This window comes from Artemia franciscana, chromosome 7 (genome assembly GCF_032884065.1).
Source record: "Artemia franciscana chromosome 7, ASM3288406v1, whole genome shotgun sequence".
In the NCBI taxonomy this organism is placed as follows: Eukaryota; Metazoa; Arthropoda; class Branchiopoda; order Anostraca; family Artemiidae; genus Artemia; species Artemia franciscana.
Window position 1 is genome coordinate 38,444,081 of NC_088869.1, and position 14,823 is coordinate 38,458,903.

Consider the following 14,823-nt stretch of genomic DNA (forward strand, 5'->3'; position numbering starts at 1 on the left):
TATAACTTTCGGACTGTTCTAAATCGATTGGATGTCCAGAATTTTTAATTAGTAGCCTTTTGTCCTAGGCAAAGGTGTAATTCTGTGCCACAAAATGGTACAAATGGCCGATTTAATGCATTAAAGTCTTTTTTACTACTTAAAGTGGGCACTAAAACTTTTAATTTCCTTATCTAGGACCATTAGAATGATATTTTCACCTATAGGAAAAAAAGAAACTGGCCAACTCACAAACAAATAAACACGCGTCCGTGATCTTTTTCTCGGAAAAAATGAAAAATATCACATTTTTGTAGATGGGGGCTTGAAATACAGGAAAAATCTATGATAAACTGAATTTAATTATGTAATTCTATGAATATTAATCAATCTTTCAGAGGTGTTTTAATCCTTTTCGAAAATCAGACAAATTTTCGCTGGCTCTTAATTTTGGTGAGTAGCTTTGAACTTGAGGAATTTTGCATTATTTAGAATCAAAAAGAAAATGCCTTTCTTGTGTTTTTTTTTAGAGATCAGTTCTAGTATTATTACGAGTCAATATTTAATTATAATTCGTCACCACAAACTCTTTGACTGCTACAGTGTAGTTCTGAAAAAGAAACAAATACTTTCTAAGATCTACGAACCGAAACACTTACACATCAAGTTTTTCTCCTGGTTCATAATGCCCATGATGGAAAGGCTAAAGTCCGTGAGCACCAGACTAGCATACTTGTTTGATCTAAGAGAGTCTGGTAATGAGCGAGGTTCATGAAAATTACCCTATTTCTAACTAATTTAACTTTATGTTGCCAAGATCTAATTCCCTGGCCTGTTTTAGCTTTTAAATATGTACTCGGAATTATCCTTCAATAATTTCACTTAAAACTAATTAAAAAAATATTTATTGTTAAGTAGAAAATAAACGTTTTCAACAAAACATACAAGCGAATAAAAAAAATAAATCAATCTTCAGACCTAAGAGCATTGAGTCATCTTCTTCCTCCTTTTACAAAGAAACAAAAAATCTTTGGATGAATAACAATGTTATTGGCCTGTAAAATTATGTTATCTTCTGAAAACCATTTTAAAATTGAGAGCTAATTTCACCTTCTTTGATTTGTCGTGTTGTAGACCATATCTTGGGTCGTTTTCTATTTGCACAGAACTATGAGAAATTTTATCACAATGTCTTAGATGGCTGACATAGTCCGAGCTTGACTACGATAACGATATAATCGGAATGGAGCACAGGTTTTTGAGAAACAGACTTTGTAAATTAACGAAATTAAAAAAAAAAAAAAAAAAAAAAACATCAAAGGAAAGATGTCCAGTTTTTCAAGGTTCAAAAGAAGCATTTGATTTTCCAGCCTCAGTTTCATTTTAGAGACTTTCATGTCTGCACAAATATAAAACGTAAATTTCTAATTACAACCAGGTAAAATTGAAAACGGATTGAATTTTTCCTGTATTGCTGATAAGTTTATCATACAAACGGAAAATAGAAAACAACTTCGGAAAGACAAATCAGACTGAGACTATGATAAGCCTCATGCTTTTAGGTCCTTTAAAACTTCCCATATATATAACATGAAATCCTCATTACAAACAGAAACAATTTCTTCTTAAAACAATTACACACAAACTTTCCTTTTGACGAGGTACTGACAGATTTGTATGAATTGGAAGGATATATAAACAGTGAATCAAACTATTTTTTACACTAGAGCAGAGTACCAATATGAGTGTTAAGAATATTGACAAGTACTAGCCACTAAAGTTCTTCTGTGCCAACAAAGCCGTAATTTGCTTACCTTCTTAATATTAATCCAACTGTTTTATTTTATTTGATTCTTCGATACTTCCAATTCCACTTCTGATTTATTTTCAAAAATGTTAGAAGCATATCTTCATGTCAAAACTGATAACTAACTAAACTTGTCAAATGCAAATTTTCCTCCTGTTAATTTTTGCTCAGTTAGCTTAAATTTTTATGTTATTTGAGTGTGTTCAAGCTCTATCTTTTTGCAAGTTATAAACATATTCCTAGTGCTACTATTTACAAACAGTAGCACTACTCTGAAAACATAACAGAAAATAATCATGCTTAGCTACATCGTAACTGCAAAAAATAACCAACAACGTTTTAAAGGCGTACCCGAGGTCAAAATCTAAAGTCATTATTACAAAAAATACAAAATGTGTGATTTGTTCATCAGATGAAGAAAAAATTTATTTCACAATTGCAATCTTTTCTTTTTCTTAGTTTAGTTTCAAATTTCGAAGGTATTATTTATACTGAAACATTGAAAAACCTAACCGATGAAATAAGAGTTTACAGGTTTGTATACACAATAAATAAATAATACTCTACCTATACAGTGATAAATATTATTAAGCAAATGTTATACACGAATTATTCATACTATGCTTAGAAAAAATTATGTCAAATTTTTTTCAGTTGCATTTCAAATAAGAAGTTTCTGTAACCAAGTTACAATTTCTATAATTTCTTTTTTTTTTAAATAAAAAAATATGAAGACATATTAAAAAATAAATAGATTTTTCTTTACAATATACCAATACCATGAGTGCCCATGAACTAGAACCATGAGGGTCACACCCCCCTTACCTATCCCCCAATGGTGTATCTCAAAACAGACAGGGCTTGAGAACCTATCGCTTTAACTTAAATCACTAATAGTATGGCATATTATATGGTAAGCTCTGATAAAGACGAGCTTGTCTAGTGTTGTAATTCCTTCGCATTGGTCCATTTCCTGCTAGATAGGATGCAGCATGCTGTGTAAGTGGTGCAGGTCCAAATTTCCAAGCTGGATCTGAAGTGATAAAGTTACTGTTCGTGTCAGCAGCAAATACTTTAGCCACTCCAGTCGCTGTAGATTTAATATGGTTTGGGTATCTGGATATTCCGTAAACTATCGGTGCACTTGGGTCATTGTACCCAGGTGCAATCATTGATGAATAATCATAGCCTGAAACGATTAAAATTTATTATGACTAATTTATTATTTGTAAAATTGTCAAGCGAACTTTAGAGTCTATTTTTGCTTAAGCTGCCCCTCCCATCCATTAATATATGAACTGAACTTCAAAAGGACAAACTATTAAGGAACATAACAATTCTACGAAAGTTTCAGATAACAATATACTTTTTTTTTAATGTAAGCTTTCTTTTTAATTATTTTTGAAGGTCCTTTTATACGGAAAGAAACAATTGCATGTTTTAGTGACTAGTTTTATTGTCATTTAGCATCATTTCCGTAATCACATAATCACATAAACATAATAAAAATACAGAAGAGAGAATAATGAGGATTTTTTTCCCCCAAGACAGCGAGCCAACAAAACCTATTTAAATATTTCGGCTCTATATCTAAGGGCCGTCTTCAGCAAAGAAAATAATGAACAATAACACACTTACATTAAAAAATCGGTTAAAAATCCATTCTTTTTAAATAGCCTCGACATCATTACTTCTTAACGAAAAGTTCAGCCAAGACTGTGTGATAAAAGTTAACATTTTACAAGCTAAAAAGGTTCATTCATTTCACTAACTGTATTTATTAAAAATTGGAATAATTTCTTATTGCGATATTTGCCTTCTCTGCAGCTAATCTTGTAGTTCTTTTGGGATTGGGTTTGTTTTTGTTCGTTCCTATTTTTGTTTTATTTTGAATTAGATTATTTTTTATAATTATTTTTGTGTACATAGGGTTGAGTGTGTATTCACCCAAATCAAACAGTTCGTGGTAACGAACTGTAGTAAGGAGCGACCCGGCTCAATAGTAACCAAAACTCTAAAAAATGGAATTTTGATATCAATAGGTACATCAAAAGAATCCCATTTTAATGCTGATTTCAAATATATAAGTTTCATCAAGTTTAATCTTACTCATAAGAAGTTACGAGCCTGAGAAAATTTGCCTTATTTAGGAAAATAGGGAGAAACACCCCCTAAAGTTGTAGGATCTTAACGAAAATGACACCATCAGATTCAGCGTATCAGAGAACCCTACTGTAGAAGTTTCAAGCTCCTATCTACAAAAATGTGGAATTTTGTATTTTTTGCCAGAAGACAAATCACGGGTGCGTGTTTATTTGTTTTTTTGTTTTTTTTCCCCAGGGGTCATCGTATCGACCAAGTGATCCTAGAATGTCGCAAGAGGGCTCATTCTAACAGAAATGAAAAGTTCTAGTGCCCTTTTTAAGTGACCAAGAAAATTGGAGGGCATCTAGGCCCCCTCCCACGCTCATTTTTTTCCCAAAGTCAACGGATCAAAATTTTGAGATAGCCATTTTGTTCAGCATAGTCGAAAACTATAATAACTATGTCTTTGGGGATGACGTATTCCCCCACAATCCCTGGGGGAGGGGCTGCAAGTTACAAACTTTGACCAGTGTTTACATATAGTAATGATTATTGGGAAGTGTACAGACGTTTTCAGGGGGATTTTACTTTGTTTGGGGGTGGGGCTGAGGAGAGGGGGCTATGTTGGAGGATCTTTCCTTGGAAGAATCTGTCATGGGGGATGAAAAATGCAATGAAAAGGGCGCAGAATTCTCTAGCATTACTATAAGAAAACAATGAAAAATAAACATGAAAACGTTTTTTCAAATGAAAGGAAGAAGTAGCATTGAAACTTAAAACGAACAGAGATAATTACGCATATGAGGGGTTCTAAAAATACTTTAGCATAAAGAGCGAGGTATTTAGGAGGAGATAAATACCTTGCTCTTTATGCTAAAGTATTTTTAGTTTTTTCAACTATTTATTCTACGGCCTTTCTGATTCAGGGGTCATTCTTAAAGAATTGGGAGAAAAGTTAAGATTTAGTGTAAAGAGCGAGGTATTAACGAGGGTACAAACCCCCTCGTATACATAATAAAAATATAAGGTTATGAAAGTTTGTTACGTAAGTTAATTCTTAAGTTACGTATATTTTTTACTAATAAAAACATTCGTTAAAAATTAAAAGTTCTAGTTGCCTTTTTAAGTAACCGAAAAATTGGAGGGCAACTAGGCCTCCTTATCCACCCCTTATTTCTCAAAATCGTCTGATCAAAACTAAGAGAAAGCCATTTAGCCAAAAAAAGAATTAATATACAAATTTCATTTTAATAATTTATGTGCGGAGAGCCAAAACCAAACATGCATTAATTCAACAAGAGCTAAGAGCTCATATGGCACTTGTGACGAGGTCGGAAGAGCCGAGAGCTCATATGGTAGGAGGTCGGAAGAGCCAAGAGCTCATTTGGACGAGGTCGGAAGAGCCAAGAGCCAAGAGCTCATTTGGCACTTGTGAGAAGGTCAGAACCTAAAGTTAAACTTTATAGCACAAGATCCTTCTAAATATCAAATTTCATTAAGATCTGGTCACCCTTTCGTAAGTTACAAATACCTCAATTTTCAAAATTACCTCCCCCCTCCCAATTCCACCAAAGAGAGCAGATCCGGTCCAGTTATGTCAGTCACGTATCTTGGACAGGTTTCTATTCTTCCCATCCAGTTTCATCCTGATCTCACCGCTTTAAGTATTTTCTAAGATTTCCGGTCCCCCCAACTGCCCCCCCCCCCAATTACGTTTGATCCGGTTGAGATTTAAAATAAGATATCAGAGTTACGAGGTCCTTCTAAATATGAAGTTTCATGAAGATCCGATCACTCCTTCGTAAGTTAAAAATACGTTATTTTTCTTATTTTTCAGAATTACCCCCCCCCCCCCGCAATTGAGCGGATCCGTTCCAATTATGTAAATTATGTATGCAAGACTTTTGCTTATTTTTCCAACCAAGTTTCATCCCAATCCTTCCAATCTAAGGGTTTCCCATCATTTTAGGTCTCCCCACCCCAAACTTCCCCCAATGTCACCAGATCCGGTCAGGATTTAAAATAAGAGTTTTGAGCCACGATATCCTTCTAAAAATCAAATTTCATGGAGATCCAATCACCCATTCGTAAGTTAAAAATACCTCATTTTTTCTAATTTTTCAGAATTAACCCCCCCCCCCAACTACCCAAAAGAGAGCGGATCCGTTCCGTTTATGTCAATCATCTATCTAGGACTTGTGTTTATTTTTCCCACCATGTTTCATCCCGATCCCTCCACTCTAAGTGTTTTCCAAGTTTTAGGTTTCCCCCTCCCAACTCCCCGCCCCCGTCACCAGATCCGGTCGGGATTTAAAATAAGAGCTCTATAACACGATATCCTTCTAAACATCAAATTTCATTGAGATCTGATCACCCGTTCGTAAGTTGAAAATACCTCATTTTTCTAATTTTTAAGACTTACTCCCCCCCTCCCAACTACCCCAAAGAGAGCAAATAAGTTCCGATTATGTCAATCATGTATCTGGGACTTGCGCTTATTTTTCCCATCAAGTTTCATCCCGATCCCTCTACTCTAAGTGTTTTCCAAGATTTTAGGTTTCCCCCCTCCAACTCCCCCCAATGTCATCAGACCCAGTCGGGATTTAAAATAAGAGCTCTGAGACACAATATCATTCCAAACATCAAATTTCATTAAGATCCAATCACCCGCTCATAAGTTAAAAATACTTCATTTTTTCTATTTTTCCGAATTAACCGGCCCCTTCTCCCCCCACCCCAGATGGTCAAATCGGGAAAACGACTATTTCTAATTTAATCTGGTCCGGTCCCTGATACGCTTGCCAAATTTCATCGTCCTAGCTTACCTGGAAGTGCCTAAAGTAGCAAAACCGGGACTTTAGGTTTTCCTCCTCCAACTCCCCCCAATGTCATCAGATCCGGTCGGGATTAAAAATAAGAGCTCTAAGACACAATATCATTCCAAACATCAAATTTCATTAAGATCCAAATACCCGCTGATAAGTTAAAAATACTTCATTTTTTCTATTTTTTGCGAATTAACCGGGCCCCCACTCCCCCCCCCCAGATGGTCAAATCGGGAAAACGACTATTTCTAATTTAATCTGGTCCGGTCCCTGATACGCTTGCCAAATTTCATCGTCCTAGCTTACCTGGAAGTGCCTAAAGTAGCAAAACCGGGACCGACAGACAGACAGACCGACAGAATTGGCGACTGCTATATGTCACTTGGTTAATACCAAGTGCCATAAAAACGTTCAGAAATTAAATAAAAAAAAACTGATTTTTTTAGCTGAAAGTAACGAGCGACATTAAAACTTAAAACGAACAGAAATTACTCCGTATATGAAATGGGTTGTCCCCTCCGCAATCCCTCACTCTTTACGCTAAAGTTTGACTCTTTGCCACAATTCTACTTTTTAAAACAATTAAAAGCTTTAGCGTAAAGAGTGAGGGATTGCGGAGGGGACAACCGCAATCCCTTCTTTTCTTTCAGAGTTTTTAATTCTTTTATAACTCTTTTATAACTTATAACTAATTCTTTTATAAATTTTATGATTTAATTGATCAGTCTGGTCATGGGTTGATTTAACATAAGTGTTTGTATCATTTAAATATGACTGAATTTTACTATCATTTAAATGTGACTGAATTTTACTATCATAATCTGTTTTATTTCGTAACTAGCTTCGTGCCACCCCCACCCCCTCCAAAGCCCCCCCCCCCGCGCGTAAGTCGTTACGTGCCATATTAGTTACGCACCATTGTAGTTGTGTCCCTGTGTCCCACCTGTGAATATATATAATATATATATATATATATATATATATATATATATATATATATATATATATATATATATATATATATATTTAACTACGTAAAACTTGCGAACATACAACATCCTTCGCTGTCCAACTGTCTGTGCATATACAAAGCCTTATATACTTATAATGACATCATATGCAAACCCTCTTTTTACAAACAAGCTAGCATGCATACATACAACTTATTTTTATATAGAAAGATAGATTGATCGATATACATATACACTATAAATTAACTACGTAAAACTGAATATACAACATTCTTCGCTGTCCCATTGTCTGTGCATCTAAATAGATTGTCAGGTTTACCGAACCCTCGAACATGCTAGATACAATTGTCTATGGGAAAAACAATCTGTATTAAGATCTATACCGCATTTTTCTAATGATTGCCCTTGAGCTTTGTTGATGGTGATTTCAAATACTAATCTTTTAAATTGAAAAAGCAGATCCGTTGGAATCATAGGAATGCGAGGAGTTCAAACAGCCTCACCCTCATAAGGCCCTGTCAAGATTGTTGCCTCAATTACGTTTTCCATTGTTTTTTTTTTACGGCAAGTCGCGTGCCATTGCAAAGCATTGATGGGTTAATATTTCGTAACAGTTTTATTTGTACGCCTATTTTTAGTTGTAGCACGTGTGGTGGAAACCCTGGGAGATCCATGGAATTTAAAAATTCAGATGGATAATTAACCGCTTCATTTGGTTCCAGAACTGTGTCAACTGACTTGTAAATTACTTCCTGGTCTCGAATCTTGGTCACAATAATATTGTTGATTTCGTGGACATCTTCATTCTTGGCTGCCAAATCGCTCGTTTACTGAGCCATTTATGATTTTTATAATTGGTTAGAATATTCGGAAATACGTTTTCAACCAATTCATTTTTGGACGTCACTAAATTACAGAATTCTGCAGGCAGTTGTATACGTCCTGAAATTGAGTCTACTGGGAGCTTTCCGTTTCCAATTGCCAGCAATTTATCTGAAAATATTTAACCAGAGTCATCGTTTTGCAATCGGACACGCATATTTATAGTTAATTTTAATGTCTTTACGTGTGCCCATAAATTAGAATTTTTCAGGCAAGCATTCATTTCGTCCACAGGGGTTGATCTAGGTATTATAGGTAATGTTTGCCTGAAATCTCCCGCAAGCAATATTAATGTACTTCCAAAGGGTTTCTGCCTGATTCTCCCTGCCTGAAAAATGTCCAGTTTGCCCTTTGCTCCCAGACTGATAACCCGTGTTATAGTTACAAGTGCCCCGTTGCACAGAAACTCATGCATCCGTCAAAATGAATCCTGGACTACGAGTCACATCATGGAGTCTTAACGGTGGTGTCCAGCTAAAGCTGCCAATTATTCAGACATGCATCCTGAAACTACGAAAAAAGACTTCCCGTGGTGCGGATTTGATTTATGCGAAGCATTTGGAATTTAGTTCTTGTGTCTTACTTGAACATTTATCACTACTTTACCAAATGAATTTTGTTACTGGTATTATCCCAAATTTATTCAGTACTCGTTTAATTAGTCCTTTTTTTGAAAAAAAGGAAAGCCAGCTGACTGCTGTTCCTCAGTTAGGTCAATTACTGTTTCTCCTGTTTTATGCAAAGTATTTGAGCTATTGGTTGTTGATGAAATTTCTAGTAAGTGTTACACGCCAGAGAACCAATTTGGTTTTAAGAAAGGTCTAGGTCGTGAACATGCTCATCATCTCATTGCAAATTTGCTACTTCATGCCGCTGAAAAGGATGAAGTATTTTTTTTGCTGGGCTGGACGTTTTTAGAGCCTTTGACTCCGGCATACATGCACATATACTGCTGATAGCATATATACGCGGTACAGATCCTTCGGTAGTTAGGGCTATGCGCGACATTTATAGAAATCTGATTGCTAGAGTAAAGGTCCCTGTTTTACCTGGTGTTGTAGATCTTACCCTGCCAATACCCACTAAAAAGGTATTAGACAAGGAGCCCTAGCCTCCCCATCCCTGTTCAATAACAGTGTAATCGAGCCCCAGCAAAAGGCCCTCACGACATGTATTTTTAAAGGAATAGACGTTTCATTAGTAAATTACGCGGATGAAGTATTGAATGTAAGTAGAACACAAGCAGGGATTGAAGGAAACTTTCGTATATTGCCCGATGAATATATTTGTATTGGTCTCAATTTTAATCATAGTAAGAGTTAGATTCTAGTTTTTTATCACCGTTGCCAAGATTTCGTTGCGGTATCTCTTGGTGTGCACGTCATACAAGACCAAGAACGTCATACGTACCTTGGAGTCCCAATTGGAAAAAATATCCGATCGACACGGGTCTTGCTTAAAATTTTTTTTTTTATGAATAAAAGTAGGAGGGCATATGGCCTGTTGGTAGCGCTGAAGTTTAAGTTTAGCCGTCGCATCCTTGCTACTTTATATAATGGTTTTGTAGTTCCCCATTTGCTTGCGCTTTGTTGAAATTAATTCCGTTTTTAGAAGTCTGTTTTTTTTTCTTTTGTTTTTTTTTCTCGCATTACTCCGTCAGTTTTGTATTTTTTTTTTGCAATATGACGGGAAATAAACATATACATACATACATACATACATTAATATGCACTAATATTAATATTCGAACTTCTTTGCTCATGTCACATCTAGGATCACTCATGCAGATGATTTTTCTTTACTTTTACATTGCCATCGTCTTTTCGCATTGGTGATCTCACTCCGATCCTCAAGAAAGACAAATATAACATTCAATTTCCACTTTTAGGCCTATAATAATCTCTACTACATTCTGTAAACTGTTTGAGCTGCTTTTTGTTGATGAGTTAAAGGAGGAATGTAGCGTTCCACCATACCAGATTGGTTTTCAGAATAAAACGTTCCTAGTGTTGTAGTTAATATCCTAAAGAAGGCTCTACTGGCCCAAGAAAGTCTCGCTCTAGCAGTACACGATGCTGGTATATATTTGACTGATTTGAACACTGAGCCATGTCCCTTCATACGGCAAAAAGAGGGGCTCACCCTTCTATTATTCGTACCCTGAGAAATCTATATTCGCGGCTTAAAGTAAGCTTAAAACTACAAATCTATCTAACTTGCCGGTTTCTATTTCATTTCATCTAACACGTGCTCCATGGAATTGACTTTCTTGTCCCAGTAGCCAATCTAATTATCTGAATAGTTTTGTTTCTGTTTATAAGGTACGCTTCACGGTGCTATTGAATAAAAAAACAAGTTTTTCCAACTGAAAGTTAGGAGCAACATTAAAATTTAAACTAACAGAAATTATTACGTATATAAAGGGGTTGCCCCCTCCTCAACACCTCACTCTTTACGCTATAGTTTTTAGTACTTTTAAAAAAGGGTCTTATTGTTTTACGGGCCTTGTGTTTCAGGAGTCATTCTTAAAGAATTGGGACAAAATTCAACTTTAGCGTAAGGAGCGAGGTGACGCAGATGGGGCAACCCCCTTTATATACATAATAATTTCTGTTCATTTTAAGTTTCAATGTTGCTCCTTACTTTCAGTTGAAAAAACTTGTTTTTTATCTAATTTTTGATCGTTTTTTAAATAATACCAGGAAATCTGGCCCCACCTCCAAGAAGAAACCCCCTTCCCACGTAAATATCCTCTAGACAATTCAATCTCGGTGGCAATTTACCCTGGATAATTACTCTTAACCACTCCACGCGTAAAACTGAGGCAGAGAAGAGAAAGCAAAATATACAAAAAGAATTTTGCATAAGAATTCTGGCAAATTCCCCCACTCTATAATTTGCCCTGATAGGTTAACTCCCTGGAAACTCCCCTCCTGAAAAAGTCCTCCGTGGAAAAACCCCAGCGGATAATTTATCCCCCCCCCACCCAAAAATGTAAGCACACATCCCAGTAATAAATACTACGGGCAAACAAAGGGCAAAACAAGGGTCTAGGTGACCACCCCTGGGAAAAACAAGCAAAAAAACAAACAAACACACATCTGTGATTTTTCTTCTGGCAAAAAACAAAAAAGACCACATTTTTGCAGGCAGGAGCTTGAAACCTGTTCAATAGGGCTCTCTGATACGCTGAATTTGATGCTATGATTTTCATTAAGATCACTTGACTCTTAGGGGGTGTTTCCTCTTTTTCAAAAATCAGAAAAATTTTCTCAGGCTCGCAACCTTTGATGAGTGAGACTAAACTTAATGAATTTTATATATTTGAGGTCAGCATAAAAAAGCAATTTCTTTGATATATCTATTGGTATCAAAATCCGCTTTTAGAGTTTCGGTTACTATTGATCCGGGTCGCTTCTTACTTACAGCTAGATACCACGAACTGATTGATCACTTCTCCTCCTGTTTTTAAAAGCAATGTCTCAGACCTTACGTTAGATCTTAGAACCTCCTGTGCCTCTGGAGGCACCCATGGCATCGATGAAGAGACACCAATCGTCCCTCAAATGGGCTGCTGCCCTAACGTCTTCTCATTGGGGTTGTATGGACGTATTCATGTTAAGAAGGTCCCTCTGGCACATTTGGCATAGTGTGTTCTTTGGACTTACCCTTCACCACGTTCTCGTTGGTTGCCACTGTAGGATTGATCTTGATGTTCGGTCGTCTTTCATTTGTACAGCATACCAAGTATTTCCATGTTCAGGTCCTGATAATGTCGATAACTAGAGGTTGCCCAGTAACTGGTGTACTCTGTGGTTTGAGACATGTTGTGTCCAGTTTTTATTGAGGATTCGTCACAGACAATTGTTCTCAAAGGCTTGAAATCTCTTCTCTTGCTGCTGATTTAACTTCCAGCATTTGCTTCCTTACAATATAGCTGAGAGAACATTACTGTTGAAGACTCGAAGTTTTGGCCGGTTTCAGAACTTCTATGAGCACCAAATCTGCTTAAGTCTGGTAGACGAGACACTAGCCTGACCGATACGAGTATGGATCTCTTTGCCTATTGCCCCTGTATTCTCTACTGTGCTCCCCAAATATTTAAACTCGACAGCATTTCTACATCCTCATTGCCGCACTTTATGTTGAGGGGGGATCCCGTGACAGCCATGCCTTTAATTTTTGATGCATTTAACTTGAGACCAAACCGCAGTACATCAAAGAACTTTCGGAGGGGCCTGGACACATCATTACTTTTCTCTGGAGATGATTCTGAAATATCTTGACTAGCCTCCACTCATCTGTACGCAACACTCCGTACTCTCATACAGGGCCTTAATCAGTTCAACAACTTTGTCAAGGACACCATAGTACTTGGAGATTTTCCAGAGTGCATCTCGATGGACGGAGTCGAATGTTAGGAATAAAACAATACGGAGTCGAAGAAAAATTAGGTATAGATTCTATCTCCCCTCCTTTGTCTCTTTTAACACCATTCGTAGTACAAAAAGAGATCCACACAAGAGTGATTTGGGCGGAAACCGTCATGTTCCTCCCATAAATGCTTGTCGATCATTGGCTGGATATGGAGCATAATTATGAGGGCAAGAAGCTTTGTCGGAATAGAGAGAAAACTGATTCCCTGCTTGTTTTCGCACAGAATGATCTCACCTTTTTTGAAGAGTTTCACAAGAGTACTGAAAATCCACTCTTTCGGGATAATCTCAGCGACTCATATCGTGCTATTCAGTAGAATTCAGGTTTTGACACGAGAACTGACAGACGTTTTTGTATTTCAGTGGAAATTCTATAGCTTCCAGGAGCTCTTCTGTACTTCAGCTTCTTTGATGAAGAAACTATCTCAGTTTCTGTGGGAGTATAGGTGTTTATTTCAAGAATAAGTAAAAGAGTTTCCAGTATATTGGGGGGACTGATCGGTTCTGGACGGTTTAAGACACTTTTAAAATGGTTGGCCCAGACTTCTTCTATCCCTTTCTTTTTCTTCTATCCCTTTCTCTGTGATTATTCTTCCGTTTTTGTCATTTACAGGACCATCATCTTTTCATCGCTTGTCAATCATCTCGTTAGTGATCTTGTAGACAGTCTTAGATTTTCTTTTTTGATCTGCCTCTGACTTTGTTGCCTTGCTCTCTAGGAAATCCTTTTGTCCTATGTCGTACTTTTCTTCACGAGCATGTCCTCATCCCTATACGCCTGCAGCCTTATTACTGCATGATTCTGAAACCCTGCTGAAACTAAATGTTGTTTTGGGGTTTTTCTATCATGGATCAAGTTCTAAGTTTTATCAGAGATCAACCGGTCTTTGTGCCTCTTTTTATGTCCAATTACTTCCTTAGCAACATTGTTTGAAATGTTGTTGATGATCCATATAGCATCCTCTCTTTCACCAAGATGGATAAGAGCATCAAACCCCTTGTGGAGACTCAACTCCTGACTTCTAGTTCAGTAAGCTTATCAGTGTCATATAGGGGCATCAGGAGGTCTGTCTTCTTTTCTGGGGTCTTTAGTTTGAGCAAAACCTTGGCGATTAAGAGACTGGGGCCTGAGCCAGTGTCAGCTCTTCTGAGTGTCCTTACGTCTTGGAGACTTGATCGCCATTTCCTGTTTACAAGAAAGAGGTCGATGTGATTTCTTGCTGTGCCGTCAAGGGGGTCCATGTGTACTTGTAAATATTCTTTTGACGAAACTGTTTCCCAATAATTAGGAGATCGTTTGTCTCCTAATTACTAATTACCAAGACCATATGAACCAAGTACTTCTGGGCAGTAATATCTATCGTCATCTACTATTGCGTTGAAATCTCTGGCAAATATAACCATATCATGACTCGTTGTATCCTTAGAGACTGAGTTAAGAGTGTCATAGAAACGCTCTTTGACCACCTCTTCAGCATTATTCATTGGTGCATAATAGCTGACTACAATCACTTTAATGAAGTGTCTCTGGTACCTCACAAACATTACTCATTCATTGACAGGAGTCCAACTGATGAGGGATTTTGCTGCCTTTTGGAAAATTAACATAGCGACTCCTAATTCTAGTTATTTCCTGGTCCACTGTAGATTATTGTCTGGCCATTATCGAGTATTTCTTTGCCTATGCGGATCCATCTCACTTCTGACAGAGCTACTATGTTGAGATTATAGGTGGCTACTTCTCGCAGGACCTGCTTGGTTCCAGTTAGGTGCTATATTGTCCGTACATTGCAAAAACCAAATCTAAGCGGCCTTTTTGTGTCCATAAAATCAATCCG

General features: G+C 36.9%; 1 protein-coding gene across 4 annotated transcripts in view; it reads right to left on the bottom strand.

Annotated features, from left to right (window-relative positions):
• Positions 1 to 868: 868 nt before the first annotated feature.
• LOC136029251 (uncharacterized) overlaps positions 869 to 14,823 on the bottom strand; it is a 119,316-nt gene continuing 105,361 nt past the window's right edge. For all 4 annotated transcript variants that reach the window (XM_065707481.1, XM_065707484.1, XM_065707482.1 and 1 more), the window contains exon 4: positions 869 to 2,975. In XM_065707481.1, the coding sequence (XP_065563553.1) occupies positions 2,677 to 2,975 (299 nt within the window). In that variant the 3' untranslated portion in view covers positions 869 to 2,676. The remainder of the gene's footprint in view (positions 2,976 to 14,823) is intronic.